Raw genomic sequence first — 21,360 nt, forward strand, 5'->3', positions numbered from 1 at the left:
CTTTCCCTTTTCTCCAGTCAGATATATAATATGGGTAGACCAACAAATATGTCTCAAGACTTGTCAATACCCCCAAACAAATCGATCAAAGTACCGATTTGGTTTTCAGTGGCAATTTTCTCCAAAACTGGAAATGTGAATTCTTAACTTTTGAAACATTTCTAATTTTTCTCATTGTGTTGAGCAATGCTTGTTAGTGAAACTTGAAAACATGTCAACAGACAAAAACCTCTAATAGTAACTCAATACTGTATTTTTCGGACTATAAGTCGCAGTTTTTTTTTCATAGTTTGGCTGGGGGTGTTACTTATACTCTGGAGTGACTTATGTGTGAAATTATTAAATCATTATTATATCATTTCACATGTTATTTTGGTGTTTTGGAGTGACACTGATGGTTTGGTAAACTTGTTAGCATGTTCTTTATGCTGTAGTAATCATTTTATGGCTGGTGTGACTTATACTTCGGTGCAACTTATAGTCCGAAAAATACGGTAATCAATTCATTTGATTTACCACAGTCTCACTCCCCCAATACATTTGCATTTAGTTTGTATTGAAGTTGGTTGGTCTGTCTATCATCATGATAGGGATGATCCTAAAAAATAGTTACAACAAGCCATACCCAAGGTATACTAGAAGTCTGCAATTTGGTTTGAGGCTGCCATTTAAGGTGCATTTCCAGGGTTCAATTGAAGGTTGATCCTAATATTTTACTCATCGAATTAAGTTCTATTCTAGGATATATATTATTGTGTTCCACACAGCTACATGGGATATTCAAATAAAACAAACATGTTATGATTGTCTTAATTACAAAAACACTCCATCTGGGTAATGCCTCACCCTTTTGTTTTGTCTCAAGATGGTATGCTATAAATGGGCTTCCTGTCTGACATGCTCAAATTTTTTGGGCCCCACAGGGCCAGAAGGCTTGGGCTTCAGCATCACGTCGCGTGACGTTCCCATCGGGGGCTCAGCGCCCATCTACGTTAAAAACATCTTGCCTCGGGGTGCTGCCATTCAAGATGGACGCCTCAAGGCTGGGGACAGATTACTTGAGGTGAGGACGATGTGTGAAAGGCAAAAAAAGTCCATGCTAAAACCAATTTGCAACACCAACATAATAGTACTGAGCAAATAAAAAAAATCTCCAATCATAATATGGGGCTATTTTGTATATCACGATAGCAATATGTCACGATAAAGTACAGGGTGATTGAAAGTAGCTCCCTATATTAAAATATTATTCATACATAGTCAAATTTTTCTCCATATTACCATGATGTGTAGGAATTAAATCCATGTTCTTTTCAGATCAATAATTTTAAAATTCTAAAGCCCTATAAAAATGACTGCACCCAACAAGAATGTGCTCAGCTATCACCCACAGATCCTTTAGCGATGAGTGAGTCTTTTGATTGTTTTAGCGTCAACTTGAGCAAGTCTTCCTTTTAGGGATGTCTCCGATCCGATCATGTGATTGGAATTCGGGCTGATCTGGCCATTTTTCAGAGGAGTTTAAAATTTTTGAGAATAATTACATATTGTTTTATTTTTAAACGCAAAAAAGTAACAAATTAATTAGAGGCGTGCGAGATTTCCGATTCTTAGATTATTCGCGTTTTGGTCGTGGAAGATTCGAGAATGATTCACAAACATCCAAATTCCGATTATTGAAATATGCTCAGTAAAGCGGAACTAAAGCACAGTCAGCGCGGTCTTCGGGACGCAACGAAGAATGGACAGAGAGTAAACATCATGTTCAACTCACGGCTCTGGCTCATGCCGCTGGATTAAAAAAACAGTAATACCTGACTGCGGCCGACAGCCGCTACAAACTACGCCCACATAATGCTGGGGTAGAAATCAAATGTATGGAGAACTAGATGCGAAATAACAGACTAGGCGGCGTTAGCACATGTATAAAAAACTAGATGTGAAATGACAGACTCGCCGGCGTTAATAAACATCTGCCATCTTAAAGCAGTAGACTTCTCTGGAAGGCTGTTGTAGCAAACCTTCCGGGCGTACCTAATTAACTTTTTATCTAAAATACTCCTAAATTGGCAAAATCTTGACTTGCATCTTTAAATGATGGAACAGTTTTGAAACTTTCACATGTTAAAAGTAGACAGAAGGGAAATTATGGAATAAGAGGAGCCATTTTAACAACTTTAACGGTTGATTCACAACATATATAGAAAACTAGATGTGAAATGACAGACTCGCTGGCGTTAGTAAACATCCGCCATCTTAAAGCAGTAGACTTCTCTAGAAGGCTGTTGTAGCAAACCTTCCGGGCCGTACCTACCGTATTTTTCGGACTACAAGTCGCACCTGAATATAAGTCGCACCAGCCATAAAATGCCCAACGAAGAGAAAAAAAAAACATATATAAGTCGCACCGGAGTATGAGTCGCATTTATGGGGGAAATTTACTTGATGAAATCCCACACATAGAACAGACATGTCATCTTAAATGGCAATTTAATATAAAAATACAATAGAGAACAACATGCTGAATAAGTGTACAGAGCATGAACAACGAAATGCGAATATACTGTCCTCACCAGGACGCTGTGGCTCGGTCCTGGCTATTCAGCTGGCTAAACTCCCGAATGACAATGCTGGTCGTCCGTATAATTTGCTGAATCAATTTCGTCCTCGATACCAAACAGGTTCGCATCAACGTAAATAAATTATAATTAGGTGCTTTTACAGCAATGACAAAAACTGTTAGCATGCGTCTGCTAGCATTAGCACATCGTTCAAACAACCACACAACTGGCTCTAAGTGTCCGATCCCAGGTGGAAAACACACAACAACAACAGAAAAGATGATACACACAGGCGTTGCCTCTGTACAGATTTTTTACAAGCATAAACAATGAACGTAGGTTCAGAGCAGTGTTTCTCTCCCGCTAACTCGCCCACTCACGCAGAGGCTGTCGGTCTTCTGGCGTGTGAGCGCTCTTCTTCACGTAAACAAGTGCGAGTGCGCCCCCACGTGGGCGTGAATGCGCCACAAACTAAAAGCATGCATTTCAATTAGGGCTGTCAAACGATTAAAATTTTTGATCGAGTTAATTTCAGCTTAAAAATTAATTAATCGTAATTAATCGCAATTCAAACCATCTATAAAATGCCATATTTTTCTGTAATGTATTGTTGGAATGAAAAGATAAGACACAATACGGATATATACATTCAACATACGGTACATAAGTACTGTATTTGTTATAATAACAATAAATCAACAAGATGCCATTAACATTAACATTCTCTTAAAGCGATCCATGGATAGAAAAACTTGTAGTTCTTAAAAGATAAATGTTAGTACAAGTTATAAAAATTTTATATTAAAACCCCTCTTAATGTTTTCGTTTTATTAAAATTTGTAAAATTTTCAATCAAAAGATAAACTAGTAGCTCGCCATTATTGATGTCATTACACCATGCTTACTCCCCAAACCCATAAAATCCTTTGGACCCAAGCGCCAGCAGAGGGCGCCAAACAACAAAAAACAAGTAGCAAGTAACAAGCGGACATTACACTGCTGTTATTTTAATCTGAGCAGGTCATGTGCGTTAAATAGCGTCAAATATTTTAACGTGATTAATGAAAAAAATTCATTACCGCCCGTTAACGCGATAATTTTGACAGCCCTAATTTCAATGTAAAAAAGTCAATAATGCAATTGAACACACATTGCCAAAGGCAGAACACGAACGTGGCCATTGCTATTAAGAGTTATTCAGATAACTATAGCATAAAGAACATGCTAACAAGTTTACCAAACCATCAGTCACTCCAAAACACCAAAATGTGTGAAATGATATCATAATGTGTTAATAATTTCACACATAAGTTGCTCCTGAGTATAAATCGCACCCCCAGCCAAACTATGAAAATAACTGCGACTTATAGTCCGAAAAATACGGTAATTAACTTTTTGTCTAAAATACTCCTAAATTGACAAAATCTTGACTTGCATCTTTAAAATGATGAAACAGTTTTAAAATTTTCACATGTCGAAAGTAGACAGAAGGGAATTTATGGAATAACGGGAGCAATTTCAACAACTTTAACGGTTGATTCACAACATTAAATTAATTAAATGTAGTTTAAAGCTGCTGATACAGAATGGGGACTTGATTATTTTGTTTACTGTTTACTGCTTGTATTTTATTTAAGCCTGACAAGATTTTTGTACAATTTTTGTAGCTAATGTACAAAACATTAAAAGCAGCTAGTAGTTTTGGGGGGGGGGGGGGGGGTGCATCAGTAATCGATTTATAATCGAATCGTAGCCTCTGAATCGTAATCGAATTGTTAGGTGCCCCCAGATTCCCACCTCTAAAATTAATCCAGAAATGCAATGACATTGCCAAAAGAAATACAAATATACTTTTAAAATATTTTTTATATGGTTTTATATTCCGCAACACTCCCGGAAAAAGTAGAAAAAGAAGTACTGTAAACGGTACAGGACTGTAACATGTTTGGAACTTTTTTTCTGATATCGGATCGGGACTCTGTAATGGCAGATTCTCAACGTATAGTGACTTGGACTCAGACTCAGGTGCAAAAATATGCGTTCGGGACATCCGTACTTCCTTTAATTGTCCTCAACCATCTTTGCACTTGAACTACAAACTTTCTTGCATGCTTCGAGTAGGACAATCCTAAGATATAATGTGAACCTTCATTTCAATTATGTTTTTCAATGGATAGGAGTGGGAGAGGATAGTGTTGGCATTTTTTCTCTCTCAAAAAGTCGACATGGCAAGATGAGTTTTATTGTTTAATCTTTATCTTCTACATAAAAAGTGTGCAGATCTTAACTTTAAAGCAATAGAACGGTACCTTGTATAACAGGGGTGGGCAAACCGGTCCTCAAAGGCCGCAGTTGGTCCTGGTCTTTGTTCCAACTGATCCAGCACAGAGCTTTGAACCAATGAGGTTTCAATGGAAGCAAGAAGCACCTGACTGCAATCAACTGATTGCACTTATAACACACCAGATTGGTGAAAAGGTATCCTCTTGATGGGTTGCAGCAAAAACCCGCACCCACAGCGGCCCTTTGTGGAGTAGTTTGCCCACCCCTGTTCTTTAGGGATATTTTATATGTGTTTATGTACCTGAATTCCCCAGAAAAGGTGTTTGAGACCTTCTTCCATGACATTGTACCATCTACTACATACAGTGCCTTGCAAAAGTATTCGGCCCCCTTGAACCTTGCAACCTTTCGCCACATTTCAGGCTTCAAACATAAAGATATAAAATTTTAATTTTTTGTCAAGAATCAACAACAAGTGGGACACAATCGTGAAGTGGAACAAAATTTATTGGGTAATTTAAACTTTTTTAACAAATAAAAAACTGAAAAGGGGGGCGTGCAATATTATTCGGCCCCCTTGCGTTAATACTTTGTAGCGCCACCTTTTGCTCCAATTACAGCTGCAAGTCACTTGGGGTATGTTTCTATCAGTTTTGCACATCGAGAGACTGACATTCTTGCCCATTCTTCCTTGCAAAACAGCTCGAGCTCAGTGAGGTTGGATGGAGAGTGTTTGTGAACAGCAGTCTTCAGCTCTTTCCACAGATTCTCGATTGGATTCAGGTCTGGACTTTGACTTGGCCATTCTAACACCTGGATACGTTTATTTTTTAACCATTCCATTGTAGATTTGGCTTTATGTTTTGGATCATTGTCCTGTTGGAAGATAAATCTCCATCCCGGTCTCAGGTCTTGTGCAGATACCAACAGGTTTTCTTCCAGAATGTTCCTGTATTTGGCTGCATCCATCTTCCCGTCAATTTTAACCATCTTCCCTGTCCCTGCTGAAGAAAAGCAGGCCCAAACCATGATGCTGCCACCACCATGTTTGACAGTGGGGATGGTGTGTTCAGGATGATGAGCTGTGTTGCTTTTACGCCAAACATCGTTTTGCATTGTGGCCAAAAAGTTCAATTTTGGTTTCATCTGACCAGAGCACCTTCTTCCACATGTTTGGTGTGTCTCCCAGGTGGCTTGTGGCAAACTTTAAACCAGACTTTTTATGGATATCTTTGAGAAATGGCTTTCTTCTTGCCACTCTTCCATAAAAGCCAGATTTGTGCAGTGTACAACTGATTGTTGTCCTATGGACAGACTCTCCCACCTCAGCTGTAGATCTCTGCAGTTCATCCAGAGTGATCATGGGCCTCTTGGCTGCATCTCTGATCAGTTTTCTCCTTGTTTGAGAAGAAAGTTTGGAAGGACGGCCGGGTCTTGGTAGATTTGCAGTGGTCTGATGCTCCTTCCATTTCAATATGATGGCTTGCACAGTGCTCCTTGAGATGTTTAAAGCTTGGGAAATCTTTTTGTATCCAAATCCGGCTTTAAACATCTCCACAACAGTATCTCGGACCTGCCTGGTGTGTTCCTTGGTTTTCATAATGCTCTCTGCACTTTAAACAGAACCCTGAGACTATCACAGAGCAGGTGCATTTATACGGAGACTTGATTACACACAGGTGGATTCTATTTATCATCATCGGTCATTTAGGACAACATTGGATCATTCAGAGATCCTCACTGAACTTCTGGAGTGAGTTTGCTGCACTGAAAGTAAAGGGGCCGAATAATATTGCACGCCCCACTTTTCAGTTTTTTATTTGTTAAAAAAGTTTAGATTATCCAATAAATGTTGTTCCACTTCACGATTGTGTCCCACTTGCTGTTGATTCTTGACAAAAAAAATTAAATTTCATATCTTTGTTTGAAGCCTGAAATGTGGCGAAAGGTTGCAAGATTCAAGGGGGCCGAATACTTTTGCAAGGCACTGTATATAAGGATATGTTGCAGTTATGGCGTGCAAAGTAACAAAGATCTAATGTGAGTGTTAACAGAAATAACTTTTTTTATCGAGGTGAATGGCGTCGATTTGAATGGTCGCAGCCAGGAGGAGGTAGTGTCCATCCTCAGAGCCACGCCAATGGGGGGTACCGTGGGCCTGCTGGTTCTCCGCCAGGAAGACAACTTCCTCCCTCGAGAAGTGGTATACATATTTTTTAAAATTTTTTATCTCACACTTGACTTGATGGTTAGAAGATGAATCGATGTTAGTGATTGGGAGAGGTGTGCGAAATTTCCGATTCTTAGATTATATGCGATTCGGCCGTGAAAGATTCAAGAACGATTCACAAACGTCCAAATTCCGATTATTGAATTATACCACGTAAAGCGGAAGTAAAACACAGTCAGCGCGGTCTTTCGGACGCAATGAGGAACGGACCGAGGATAAATATCATGTTCAACTAATGCCGCTAGATAAAAAAACAATCATACCTGACTGCGGCCAACAGCCGCTACAAACAACGCCCAGGTGCTAGTTGCTACAAACATACGGCTACAGTAGATATCATATATATGTAGAAATAGATGCAAAATGACAGACGACGGCAGTGTTAGAACATGTATTATTGAACAGAGATGCGAAATGACAGACTTGCCGGCGTTAGTAAACAGCCGCCATCTTAAAGCAGTAGACTTCTCTAGAAAGCTCTGTTGTAGCGAACCTAATTAACTTTTTATCTCAAATACTCCTAAATCGTCAAAATCTTGTCTTGAATCTATCTTTAAATGATGAAACAGTTTTAAAACTTTGACATGTCAAAAGTAGACAGAAGGGAAATTATGGAATAACGGGATCAATTTTAACAACTGTAACGGTTGATTCACAACATTAACTTAATTGAGTGTAGTTTAAAGTTGCTGATACAGAATGGGGACTGGCGTATTTTATTTACTGTTATTTTTGTATATTTGTTTACTGTTATATTCTAACTTGATACTGAAATAGTAGTTTGGTTTAGCCTGAGAGGATTTTTGAAAAATTTTGAAACTAATGTTCAAAACATAAAAAAACAAAAAAAAAAAAAAATAGGAGGGTGGGTACATCAATAATCGTTTTATAATCGAATCGGAGCCTCTGAATCGTAATCGAATCGTTAGGTGCCCAAAGATTCCCAGCTCTAGTGATTGGGACACTAACAACAAGGCTGCTAGATTACAAAAGTCAATAGTTCGGTTGGTGTATTCAATTGTTTTAATAATATTTTTAAGTGAGTTAACGCTCGGGGTCAAAGTAAATAAAGCATAAAATATGTTCGCAAGGGGGAAAATTGTTAAAAACAGGTTTGTGGCCCAAAAAAAAAAAAAAAACTGATTTTATTTGGTCTGCATGTCACCTTGTTGGACATCTTTTGTGGAACTTAACAAGTGGTCTCTCAATAAGTTCTAAGCTGTCCAGATGTTGGCACTAATTGCCCCGTGTGGCAAATGAGACGTGATGTCCCACACATCTGCCGTCTTCAAAGCTGCCTTAATAAGAGCGCTGGTAATTACAGAGGAGATTGTGGAGCGCCATCCGTCAGTCTGCATGGAAATGCTCTTCTCTCTTGGCCTCAAAGCTTGTTAGGAGAGAAGTAGCTTATCTTTTTTTCTGTCTTGTGTTGGCGTTTTCCAATGGAGGTCAAAGGAGTGTCAATCAAGAGGCTCTTTGGTGACAATTTTTTCAAAGAAGTGTCTCTTAGATGAGGGCAAAAAAGAGGTCAGCTTGACAAAAAGAGGGGCTGAGAGTTATTCTGCGTTTCTGCAGGGTGGATATTTTTGTGATACAACACCCAATTTAATGTCAATTTGACGTATCCAATAGTGCTGCAACGATTAATCGATTAACTCCAGTATTCGATTAGAAAAAAGTATTCGAGTTAAATTTTGCTGCTTCGAGTATTCGTTTAATTAAAGTGTTGTTGTAATGGTTCGTTTTATAAGTGTTTACATTTAGTTTTATTGATTTGGGTGGATACTCCAGCTGCTCCATGTTGAGACCAACATAAGCTAAGTTTTTGTTGGAGCTAATGTTTTTTTAACGCATTCGTAAAGTAGTTTATGGGTATATTTAGCCATTTTTTGTGGGAGTATGTGTCTGAACCATTTGTTAAGAGCATTGTTAAAAGAAAAAAAAAGTTAGCGTTTTATAGCATTTAAGCTAGCGGCCGTTTGCTATGTAAATTAGCTAAATGTTCTTTTGTTGCACACAGATCTTTTTTTTTTTTATATATATACTGTTTGAGGCTCAGCTCAGGTATTTTAATTTTTTTATGTTCCTTATTCGATTACTCGATTATTCGAACTAACTAGTTCATCGATTAATTGACTACTAAAATAATCGATAGCTTCAGCCCTAGTATACAAAGACAGATATTGAATATTCACACTACCACCCTCGTTTAGTCTTTATCAGGCAGTGGTGGGGAAACAATTAACAAGAAAGTAAAATGCCAAAAGAACAGTTAGAATCTTACAATAAATGTTTTTTTTTTCCTTTCTTTTTTTCCATAAAACATTTCAAGATTTTCATGTTTAACATTTTTTTTTTCTTAAAGAATCTGGCATTCCAATACAATTACCTTTTTATTTCTTGAAAATATTATGCCATTACAAACTCTAAAATAATAATAATATATATATAAATACCACTTATAATAGTCTAAGATAATATTCCAAAATATCAAAATGTCAAGTTAAAAATAGGGGTTTATACTCCTTTGTGTCATATTGAGTACAGTTGTTGGCATCTAGCATCACTGGTACTATTCTGGTGGCCTCATCCTAAAAAAAAAAAAGCACACAGACCTGATAGGAGTTGATAACCTCGCAGTGGTCGCCTTGTGTTGTTTTCATGTTCTGTTTAGTGACTTGTGCTTATTGTTTGTTTGACCTCCGGCAGGGTGGCGAGATTCAGATGCAAAGCCCCAGAGATTTGGTAAGTAAATCTGTCACATTCCCTTCATACCCTCCCTCCTCTTGCTCCTTTATTTAAGCCCCCTTGCGTGGACATTTGTAATCTGTGACAAGTGAATCACAAGAAAAAAGGAAAACAGGGTTCGAGTGTCACGCAAACGGAAAGTTAGGCTAATTGTAATTATTTTGCATGGACTGGATGTCAGGCAGTGCAGGCGGGAGAAAGTCTTCATTTGTAGGCAGCAGGCGAGTTGGGCTGTCTGGGTGCTGGCACATGAGGTGAATCTTAAAAATTATTTTTTTTCCCCCTTCAAATTCTTCAGTCGGGGGCGCAGAGAAAAAGTAAGAGTGAGTCCTTGAACGCAAAGTTTGTGTGCACATCTGCTTCGGAGGCGCTCAGCACACGCTTTGGTAATTACCCCGCTCATAAACACCCTCGAGCCTTGTGTGAACATCAGGCATCTCCAGAGCATTACCCTGTCAAGTGCCTTGGACACCAAAGTCCCAGTTACACTTTCGTTCTTCAAGACTCATTTCCACCAAGCTGTATGGGTCACTTCAGTTCCGACACTGTAAGGTTGCGATTAAAAAAACAGCCATTAAAATTTGCAAACTGACTATCTCACCCACTCACTCGCTCACTCGCTCCCTCACTCACTCACTCACTCACTCACTCACTCACTCACTCACTCACTCACTCACTCACTCACTCACTCACTCACTCACTCACTCACTCTTTTACACGCACTCTCACACATGCCTTCCCAGCGGCACATGGCCTCAAAAGCAGCAATTTGGTGACGATCGTTATTTGTCTTCTGATGTCTCGATGATGACGGCATAATGGCGCCATAACGCCAGACGTCGGCTCGCCGTGTTGTAGAGGCCATTACTCACAGAGGCTTCTAGGAAGTGGCTGCTTATGTTATCATGCATATCAACAATAATGCAGAGGCACCGTGCCAGGAAGCTAGCTACAGAATCACACACTCCTAACAGCCATCTGTTGTTAGCATGTGTTAGTGTGATATGGCGTAAATGGGAGTCTTTAACGAGGTCGTTGACATTGTCATAGCCAATCGGGATGGCCACTTTGTGGGACCTGTTGATTTTGAATGAGTGAGCGAGTACGCTAAGAGTGCAACTGACTGCCGGCTGTGTGTGTGTTTGTATATATGTGTGGGTATATTATGCTGTCATCAGTATTACTGGTGTGTTTTGGTAGTGATATGAAGTTTGAATATTGCAGGAGTTGTGATGACAATTGAAGTTATGGAAAATGTCACCATGGTGTTGCAGATGTACACATGTTCCCCCTGTGCACAAATGACGCTGTATGGCCACCCCTAGTGTGCAGGTGTGTTTGTTTAGTTCACTGTGTGTAGGTGTGATTTATTGTGTGTGTAAATTTTATATATGTACTAATATATTATTTATACACACACACACACACACACGGGCGACTTTATTAGACATAAATGTCCAATTGCATGATAACTAAGGATGCAACAGTACTCGGTTTTATATTGAATCGTTCGATACGCCCTCTTTGATTCAATACGCAAAAATATTCGATGCATACAAAAGCTCCCAAAATGTATTTTCCGAATTTTTTCTTGCGTGCGCTCGCTAATATGCCCGGGGTGCATTGAAAACTGAGGGCTGTGCCTTGAAAAACTCTGAGCTCCCCCTGCGAGCAGCCCTCCTCCTCTCTTTCCCCAAACTGCGTGGAGGGCGGAGTGAAGCATGCTGAATTTGTTTGTGGCTGAGGTAACAGACATGAAAATCATGGCTAGCGAGGAAAGACAGAAGTTTCAGGAGGCGGCTTCAGCGTCGTAAAGATCCGCTGAGTGGCAGCATTTTGGGTTTGCAGGTACGCTATCCCCTCTCGTACATATTTCACAAAGACTGTTTTCCCAGATATTTACAACGAAGTCCGCAAAAACATTGTTACCGACTTGGCTGCTACGAACAACCTCGCTTTGACAACAGACAGCTGGATGGACATGATGAACAATGAGTGGCAAATTAAGAGCACTGTACTTTAAACTCGTCCTGTTTATGAAAGTCGATTGTCATATGCCTGTATTGTGCAGTAATGAGCAGACGTGACTTCTGTGGCGTTTGTTAACTTTTTTTAATGCTCGCTCCAACAAACTCGCGCGCACACACTAGATATCATCAAATAGCAAACTAAATGTGCTACGTTAGATCCCATGCCATTGGCTACGTGAGCCCAGAGTGATCATGGGACACGTAGTCCATATACTACATCGATGAAATATATACCGCCATGACTGAATGGAAGTTAAGCAGGCCAAATCAATCCATACCAGTGACTATAGATGATGCTTCAAATATTGTTAATTCAGTATGTGACACAGCTGGACTCGGACCACAAATACAATGTCTTGCTCATGTAGTAAACCTAGCTGCTAAGAGAGCCGTAGCAATCAACAGTGTGCCCGCCTCACTTTACAAACGGTAAAGATTGTTTTCAGCACTTTAATATAAAAATCTTCAGATCAGTAAGAAGCAAGTACATAAATATTATGCACTAAAATGCATGTTTATATGATGGCAATGTTATTTTTGCTTGTTAGCAAAATAAAAAAACATCGAAATAAAAAATACAACTGTTATTTTTTTTTTCAGAGCAATAAATGCATTGAATCGAATCGAAAACAGTGTCCCACGTATCGAAAATCGTACTGAACCGTGACTTAACTGTATCGTTGCATCCCTAATGATACCCAAATTTGTAATCGGCCAATCACATGGCAGAAACTTGATACATTCAGGCATGTAGATATGGTAATGACGGTCTGCTATTGTTCAAAGGAAGCATCAGAATGTGAAGGAAAGGTGACTTAAGTGACTTTGAACATGGCATGGCTGTTGGTGCCTGACGAGGCGATCTAAGTATTTCAAAAACTGCTGATCTATTGGGATTCTCACGCACAAACAGAGCTCAAGTTAGCAGACAATGGTCTGAAAAAAAGAAAACCTCTACTAATCGGTACAGGTGCATGATAATTATCGGTCCAATTAAAGGAATTATGACGTCATCCCAACAAATCCGATAAATATGCTCGATAACATATATTATTTATGGCACGGTGTCGGTGGATTGGAATGTGTGCGTTTGTTCCACTCCTGAGAGATTATTGGTCATCATTATATTACATATTGGACAAAAAATGTCCAAAATATATTAGTAAGTTAATTTTGGTTTTAGGCAGCCATTTTGCACATTAAGTCACTCCTGTAGAAATGGAAACAGCTACACATCAACAACACCAGTTTCACCAAAAACACGAATTCAGGCGGGGATGTTTAACATACCCAGATGCACGAAAGTCTCAACGACCCATACTGTACCCTGGAATTGAACAGGAAGTGAGCCATGATGGTTGGAAGTAACAGTTCTGTCATTGTGTGACAGACAGAAACGTCTCATTCCACTCCTGTTTTGCCAGAATGCAAAGTTTTGTTACTGTTCTAGAGGCCGAAGTTTTCCATTACTGAGTGATTAACCTTACTATGGCAATTAGCAATGTTTGCATTTTACAGTGCTATGTTTGCAAGTTATTGAGAGGCCTTTTGGTTATTGATCGGCTTGCCGTCCTATAATTGCCAGGTTAAGAAAGTTGTTTCATGGACCAAGACCACAAATGTCTCCTCTCCTATGTTGCACCATTGTTTTATCTGCTGACAAAGCACAATACCTTTTGGGTTTATGTTTGTTTTAGTTCAGTGCTCATTGTTCAGGGGAACCCATCGTCCATGACATTGACTGATTGATTGTGATTGACTCAAATTTTATTGATTTTGAAAAAATAAATAAGGGCACTTTATTTGAAGTCAAAACTGTTCTTGTCTTTGTTTTGTTCGTAATAGTAATGTTCCGGTCCTCATTAAAAATCTGGCAAATCTATGCTGAATCCACCACTTCTATTTTTGACCTGCAAGTGCTCAAAAACTCAGGTGAATATACATTTAAAAATGATATGTACCGTACTGGCCCGACTGTGTTTTTTGCATTGAAAAAAGACTGAAAAAGTGGGGGTCGTCTTATATTCGAGGTCTAGACGTTATACCCATTCACAACACTAGATGGCGCCAGATATCATTGAAGCGATTTTCTGCCATGACAGATCTCAGCTACTCTCAAGTTTAACCAGTTTGCATTATTTTATTGCAATGTTTTCCCTTATTAAGATTTGTTTCAAGACTACACTTAGTTAGACGTCACTTTGATGGTTAATGCAGTTATCGCAATTTTGTTGTTTTATCACAATAGATCGGTTTATTTATATTTCAAAAACCAGAAGCCATTCATTTACGAATGTGATTGCACTTTAGTTTACATATTTAAATGTTCAGATACTAAGATTTGAATGAGGCAAAATAACATGCTTTTTCTCTCAATTATATTGTTATAATCATTTGTTTCTGATGTACTGTAATTATTTTCTGTATAAAAATTAATTTGGTGTTCAAAAAGTCTTTTTTTCAAACTTGAGTCTTGAAAAAAAGGGGGTCGTCTTATAATCAGGGCTGTCTTATATTCAGGCCAATACGGTATGTTATCGGTTATATTGGTATCGGCCTTGAGGAGCAGGAAGTTATTGATATCGGTATTGGTTTTAAAAAAAAAAATGGATATCGTGCACCCCTACTAAGCAGCAGTTCTGCGAGCGAAAGTACCTTGTTGATGTCAGTGGTGTAGCCCATCTTCCTCAAGGTTTGTCATCTTGTGTGTTCAGAGATGGTCTTCTGCATACCTTAATTGTAGCATGTGGTTATGAGTTAATGTTTTCTTTTTTTAAACCATTCTCTGTAAGTCCTAGAGATGGTTGTGCATGAGAATCCCAGTTGATCAGCAGCAGAGGTAGGTAGTCATGCATTACATGTACTCCGTTACTTTTACTTGAGTACCTTTGAGAAAAATGTACTTTTCAGAGTAGTTTTACTAAGACATACTTTTTACTTGAGCAGATTTGTGAAGAAAAAACACTACTCTTGCTCCGCTACTTTGGGCTACACAAGAGTCGTTACATTTTTCCTCTTTATTTTACATGTTAGATTTTTTTTTTCTGCTAGCAATACGATTGCCAAGAGTAGCGCTACTAATTTCACCAATGAGACATCGCAACAATAATCACATGACTCCATTACATCAATCAGACACAAGCTTGTCGTTCTATGATCACGAAAGCCTGTTTAATTATGCATCTGTAAAGCACTGTAACAAATGAAGTATTTGATATTTAGCGCTGCCCTCAAAATCAATTCAAATCGTGGATTTAAAACTCTCTCCCAGTTTATATTTGGCACCGATTGACCACGGAAAACCGGAGATATGATCCTTTAATTTCATAGTAGTAACTATTTAGGAATTACAGTATTCACTACTCAAACTAGAAACTATTTTCTTCACTAGAGGGCAGGGCACTCATGCTCTTTGGACGAATAATGCTTCATTCCTGTTTTTTTCCCTCTCTTTAATCAAAATTTTTTTTTAAATTTCTTTGGCTTTAAATGGTTATATAATGGGTTATTTTACAGTATCATTATAGCAACAGTTCATATAGATAAGTTTGTGCTGAGAGAAAAAAAATACCAATTAAAAAAAAAAATTTTTTTTTTAAATGAGCAGTTACTCAAAATGTGACTCATTTGTAGAGGTGTGCAAAATTTCCGATTCTTAGATTATTCGCGATTCGGCAGTGGAAGATTCGAGAACGATTCACAAACATCCAAATTCCGATTATTGAAATATGCCAAGTAAAGCGGAAGTACAACACACTCAGCGCGCCGCGCGGTCTTCGGGACGGAACGGAGCGGGAGTAGCTAAACATTATGCTTCTCATTAACCGGCCCCTCGGGTAATGCCAACGCTCAACTCACGGCTCTAGCTCAACTCATGCCACGAGATAAAAAAACACAACAACATACCTGACTGCTGCTGAAAAGCTGCTACAAGTACAGCTAAGCTACATAATGTTACGGTAGATATCATTTATATAGGACTAGATGGATTATAGACTCGGTAGCGGTAGCAGCACATCTGCAAAAAACTAGATGCGGGCATTAGTAAACGGCCGCCATCTTAAAGCAGTAAACTTCCCTGCAATGCTGTTGTAGCGAACCTTCCAAGCAAACCTAATTAACTTTTTATCTAAAATACTCCTAAATCGGTAAAATATTGACTTGAATCTATCTCTAAAATAGTTTTAAAACTTTCACATGTCAAAAGTAGACAAAAGGGAAATTATGGAATAACGGGAGCAATTTTAACAACTTTAACGGTTGATTCACAACATTAAATTAATTGAATGTAGTTTAAAGCTGCTGATACAGAATGGGGACTGGAGTTTTTTTATTTAATGTTATTTTGGTATATTTGTTTACTGCTATATGTTAACTTGATACTGAAATAGTAGTTTGGTTTAGCCTGAGAGTATTTTTGAACAATTTTGGAACTAATGTACAAAACTTTATTTTAAAAAAAAAAAATAAATAAATAAAAAAAAAGGAGGGGGGTGCATCAATAATCGTTTTATAATCGAATCGGAGCCTCTGAATCGTAATCGTAATCGAATTGTTAGGTGCCCAAAGATTCCCAGCTCTACTCATTTGCCTATCAAAGTGAACGGTGTGTGTGTGTGTGTGTGTGGGGGGGGGGGTGCGCGTGGGCTGTTTGTGACTGTGTGAACCAGTGACTCACCTGCCTGTGAGTGAGAAATGAGTGACTGTCACCTGTGTGTGTCAGTGAGAAAAAAGTGAGTGAGTGTGTGTGTGTGCGCACGCGCGCGCGCATTTGTAAGTTAGTGACTGTCATGCGAGTGTTTGTGTTGACATATTGAGCAGCATCCAGCAGCATCCCACCTGCTGCTTGTGCATGGCGTCTTGCTGTCAGCCAGTTCGGGCGGTCACGTCACTACGGAGATGACACAGCCACAGGGCTATTGTCACGATTGCAGATGACAAAAAAAGGGGAGAATTATTCTTCCTTCTTCTTTTCTCTTTTCTAAGTTCAGCCTTTTTCGTTTTACTTTTAGCCACGTTTTAGTGCTGCATTTCCTTTTCAACTTGTCCCTCCTTGATTCCCGTCCCCCAGCCTTTCCTCTTCCTTTCTTGCCTTTCTTCTGTCATTTTTCACTTCTTTGTCCATCCATTATTTCTCCTCCTCCACAGGTGCATCACATATATTTTCTTCCTTGCCTTATCTCCTTACTATTTCCTCCCTGTATCCTTCCCTATCTGCTTACTTTCACACTCCTTTTTCCTGCCCTCTCTCCCTCAACTATCTCCAATCCCCCCCCCCCCCCCCCAATTTCTTTGTGAGACACATTTGGCCTGCAGCAGCATTTTTTTCTGCTGTCAAGATGACATCTTGGTTGGAGCCAAGTTGAACATGGCTGCCGACCCGCTAATCACTCCAGACACTGCAAGCTATGTTGGTTTGTGTGGGTGCATGTGTCTGTGTTAATGCACACACAGAGTGAATGTGACTGGGCTTTTCACCCCTTATGGGAGTAAAACATCTCGTCTTCTTCTAAGGACTTAAACACCAAAGCCCCCTACCCCCAAATCACAAATAAACACCATAGTTTCTACTTTAAATCAGCAACTTCTTTCTAATTTGAAACAACAACTTCACAATCATGTATTTCACACCACCTGGAAAGTTAAATAAAATCTGAATTTATTATATTAATTACATATGATATTAAACACAATTTGATGCAGATCTCTGTACTAACTGGGCATTTTAAATGTCCCAATCGCCCATGCTCAGAACAGGAAGTCCCATGGAAAGCAAACAACAACCAGCCCCTGAGAACAATTTTTAACAGAGATTATTGGTCATCATTTATATTACATAGTGGACAAAAAATGTCCAAAATATATTAGTAAGTTAATTTTGGTTTTAGGTAGCCATTTTGCACATAAAGTCACTCCTGTAGAAATGGAAACAGCTACACATCAACAACACCAGTTTCACCAAAAACATGAATTCAGGCGTAGATGTTTAACATACCCAGATGCACGAAAGTCTCAACGACCCATACTGTACCCTGGAATTGAACAGGAAGTGAGCCATGATGGTTGGAAGTAACAGTTCTGTCATTGTGTGGCAGACAGAAACGTCTCATTGGCTCATAAACTGATCAGGAAATCTGCCAATTTGTTTTTATAAGCATCCATTTTGCCCATTGTTCCCTGGAACAGTCAGCCACTGTTACCAGTTCCAAAGATGAACATGAAATTTAGCAGACACGTCGGTCACGATCACACTGTAAAAAAAATCCCCTGCACAAAATAGATGTTTTCCATTTTAGGTTGTAGTAGTAACTCTAACCGAAAAGTGAGGAATAATTAGCTACTGACATCAGTTTCACTGACCATCATGCAATTAGCGAACATGTGTCACAAAAAGACATACTAGAATGTTTCGAGTTCCTATGCTCTAAACTGAACGGGAAGTGTGCCATTTTGATGGGGAGGATTTTGCGAGGACTCTCGCTCTTCTAATCCACCTTGTTTCCGACACATGGCCTATTTTGTGTTATTTCCCCTCTCTACAGATCATTTCCCGCCTGCTTATTGTAATCGTTTTCAGCGTAATAGGATTGATTTATCTGCGTAATTGAATTCCGGACTCAGAAGTAATGACATTCCTGTTGTCTTATTATTTATTCCCCCCCACTCGCTGATGATCACAGGCAACATGGCTACCCCACCATCACCACTCGCCATCCAAATCCTAGGATGCATTTATTTGTCTTTCCTCATCCTTCCTTCCTCCACGCATTCCATCGTCTTCCCGCCTCCTCCCGGAAAAACAAAGCCAGCTAATGGCGCGCTGACAGCGAGCCCGGTGATTGAATTCATTAAGCGTGCTCGATAATTGGCAAGCGGCGGCGTGCGCGCAGCCCGTCTATTCAGAGGACAGCTGTCAAATAACGAGCCGGAGAGAATGCCGTTTATTGTCGGGAGAGAGGGAAAACGAGAAATGAGCACCTGTTGTGGTGTCAGAAAAAGATAGCTCTTTTTCACGCCAGGTTACCACGACGATGGCCGTGATGCTCAGTGTTTTCATTTACTTTCAGAAATTGCAGGGTCTTTCAATGTCCCAGAATGACCAAAAATAGTTTTTTCCCCCCCTACCTTAAATGTTTTGTTGGTTGTTAAAGATGTCAGAGTGTCAGACTGACGCCATCCATCATCCGTGATAAAATGATGAACAGTATTTCAACAAAACAGTGAAATTAGTTGAGTTAGTTAATCTCATTACTTGTGTGTTGCCTCGTGTTGCAGTTCCGTATTGCATGAATAATTACATTGAAAATTGTCTCACTAAAAAATGTAAATGAAAAGTCTTGTTCATTCTGAGTCATCAACACACAGGTGAGTGTTTTTATTTTTTTTCCCCCTTTTGCAGAAGCCAGAGGAGGATGAGCTAGTGCTTACACCGGATGGAACTCGCGAGTTTCTGACTTTCGAGATTCCGCTCAGTGACTCAGGCTCAGCTGGCCTGGGCGTCAGCGTCAAGGGGAACCGGTCCAAAGAGAACCACGCCGACCTCGGCATCTTCGTTAAATCCATCATCAACGGAGGGGCCGCGTGCAAGGTTTGGTCATCCTTTAAGCCACAGTTAAAATTAGGGTTGTTCCGATCATGTTTTTTTTGCTCCCGATCCGATCGTTATAGTTTGAGTATCTGCCGATCCCGATATTTCCCGATCCGATTGCTTTTTTTCCCCCGATTCAATTCCAATCATTCCCGATAATTTTTCCCGATCATATACATTTTGGCAATGCATTAAGAAAAAAATTAAAATAAAGTTACACGACGTCACTTCTAGAGCTGGGAATCTTTGGGCACCTAACGATTCGATTACGATTACGATTCAGAGGCTCCGATTCGATTATAAAACAATTATTGATGCACCCCACTCCTTTTTTTTTTTTTTTTTTTTAATTTATTTCTTTTTTAAAATTTGTTTTGTACATTAGTTCCAAAATTGTTCAAAAATCCTCTTAGGCTAAACCAAACTACTATTTCAGTATCAAGTTAACATATAGCAGTAAACAAATATACAAAAATAACAGTAAATAAAAAACTCCAGTCCCCATTCTATATCAGCAGCTTTAAACTACTTTCAATTAATTTAATGTTGTGAATCAACCGTTAAAGTTGTTAAAATTGCTCCTGTTATTCCATAATTTCTCTTTTGTCTACTTTCAACATGTAAAAGTTTTAAAACTATTTTAAAGATAGATTCAAGTCAATATTTTACCGATTTAGGAGTACAGTATTTTAGATAAAAGGTTAATTAGGTTCGCTTGGAAGGTTCGCAACAACAGCCTTGCAGGGAAGTGTACTGCTTTAAGATGGCGGCCGTTACTAACGCCCGCATCTAGTTTTTTGTAGATGTGCTGGTAACGATACCGAAGCTATAATGCATCTAGTCCTATATAAATGATATCTACCGTAACATAATGTGGCTTGTAGCAGCTTTTCGGCAGCAGTCAGGTAGGTTGTTTTTTTTTTTTTTATCTCGTGGCATGAGTTGAGCTAGAGCCGTGAGTTGAGCATTGGCGTTACCCGAGGGCCGGGTAATGAGAAGCATGATGTTTAGCTACTCTCGCTCCGTCCCTAATTGCGTACCGAAGACCGCGCGGCGCGCTGAGTGTGTCGTACTTCTGCTTTACTTGGCATATTTCAATAATCGGAATTTGGATGTTTGTGAATCGTTCTCAAATCTTCCACGGCCGAATCGCGAATAATCTAAGAATCGGAAATTTTGCACACCTCTAGTCACTTCCATGTTCCAAGTTTTTTTCGGTGCCACACTTTGTGAGTGCGACAATAAATGGCAGGGGAGGATGTTTGTCGTTATTATGAACCAATCTTTAAACCAAAACTAAAGACTCTGGGTGAGTGTATGACATTTTGTCTGTAACGATAAATACAATTAGAAAACGATTTAATGAAAAAATATGTATATATTTAAAAAAGGCACTTCCGATATTTTTTTGCCGATTCCGATACTTTGAAAATGACGTGATCGGACCCGATCGATCGGGACATCTTTAGTTAAAATATTTCCTTTAAAGATATGATAAATGTGATTTTCAACTTTAAGAAAACTTAAAAACAGAACATTCGTTTAATGCAAGCTCTAAATCGTCAGTTTAAATAGAATTTCTTCCTTCCTCATCCAGGATGGGCGCCTGCACGTGAACGACCAGCTGATCGCCGTTAACAGCGAGTCACTGCTGGGCAAAACCAACCAGGACGCCATGGAGACGCTGCGCAAGTCAATGTCTACTGAAGGAAACAAGCGTGGCATGATCCAACTTATCGTGGCCAGACGCCATAGCAAGAGGAGCCAGGTGGGTCACTGACCGAAAAAGAGAAATACAGTGGTACTTCGACATACGATTGCTTCGACACGCGATCTTTTTGACATGCGACGTAAAATTTGACTCGCCGTTTGTTTCTATATCCAACGACATAACACGACGATTTATGACACCGCTGCCGT

The 21,360-nt window shown here is 39.3% G+C and overlaps 1 protein-coding gene across 8 annotated transcripts in view; it reads left to right on the forward strand.

Annotated features, from left to right (window-relative positions):
* Window positions 1–21,360, forward strand: part of LOC130930158 (partitioning defective 3 homolog) — a 215,149-nt gene that overhangs the window by 114,265 nt on the left and 79,524 nt on the right. For all 8 annotated transcript variants that reach the window (XR_009066999.1, XR_009067000.1, XM_057857914.1 and 5 more), the window contains 5 exons: window positions 924–1,063; window positions 6,919–7,047; window positions 9,784–9,819; window positions 19,252–19,440; window positions 21,038–21,208. Coding sequence is in view for 6 of the 8 variants with exons in the window: in XM_057857914.1 (XP_057713897.1) it covers window positions 924–1,063; window positions 6,919–7,047; window positions 9,784–9,819; window positions 19,252–19,440; window positions 21,038–21,208 (665 nt within the window). In the remaining 2 variants the exon portion in view is untranslated. The remainder of the gene's footprint in view (window positions 1–923; window positions 1,064–6,918; window positions 7,048–9,783; window positions 9,820–19,251; window positions 19,441–21,037; window positions 21,209–21,360) is intronic.

This window comes from Corythoichthys intestinalis, chromosome 14, assembly GCF_030265065.1.
Source record: "Corythoichthys intestinalis isolate RoL2023-P3 chromosome 14, ASM3026506v1, whole genome shotgun sequence".
In the NCBI taxonomy this organism is placed as follows: Eukaryota; Metazoa; Chordata; class Actinopteri; order Syngnathiformes; family Syngnathidae; genus Corythoichthys; species Corythoichthys intestinalis.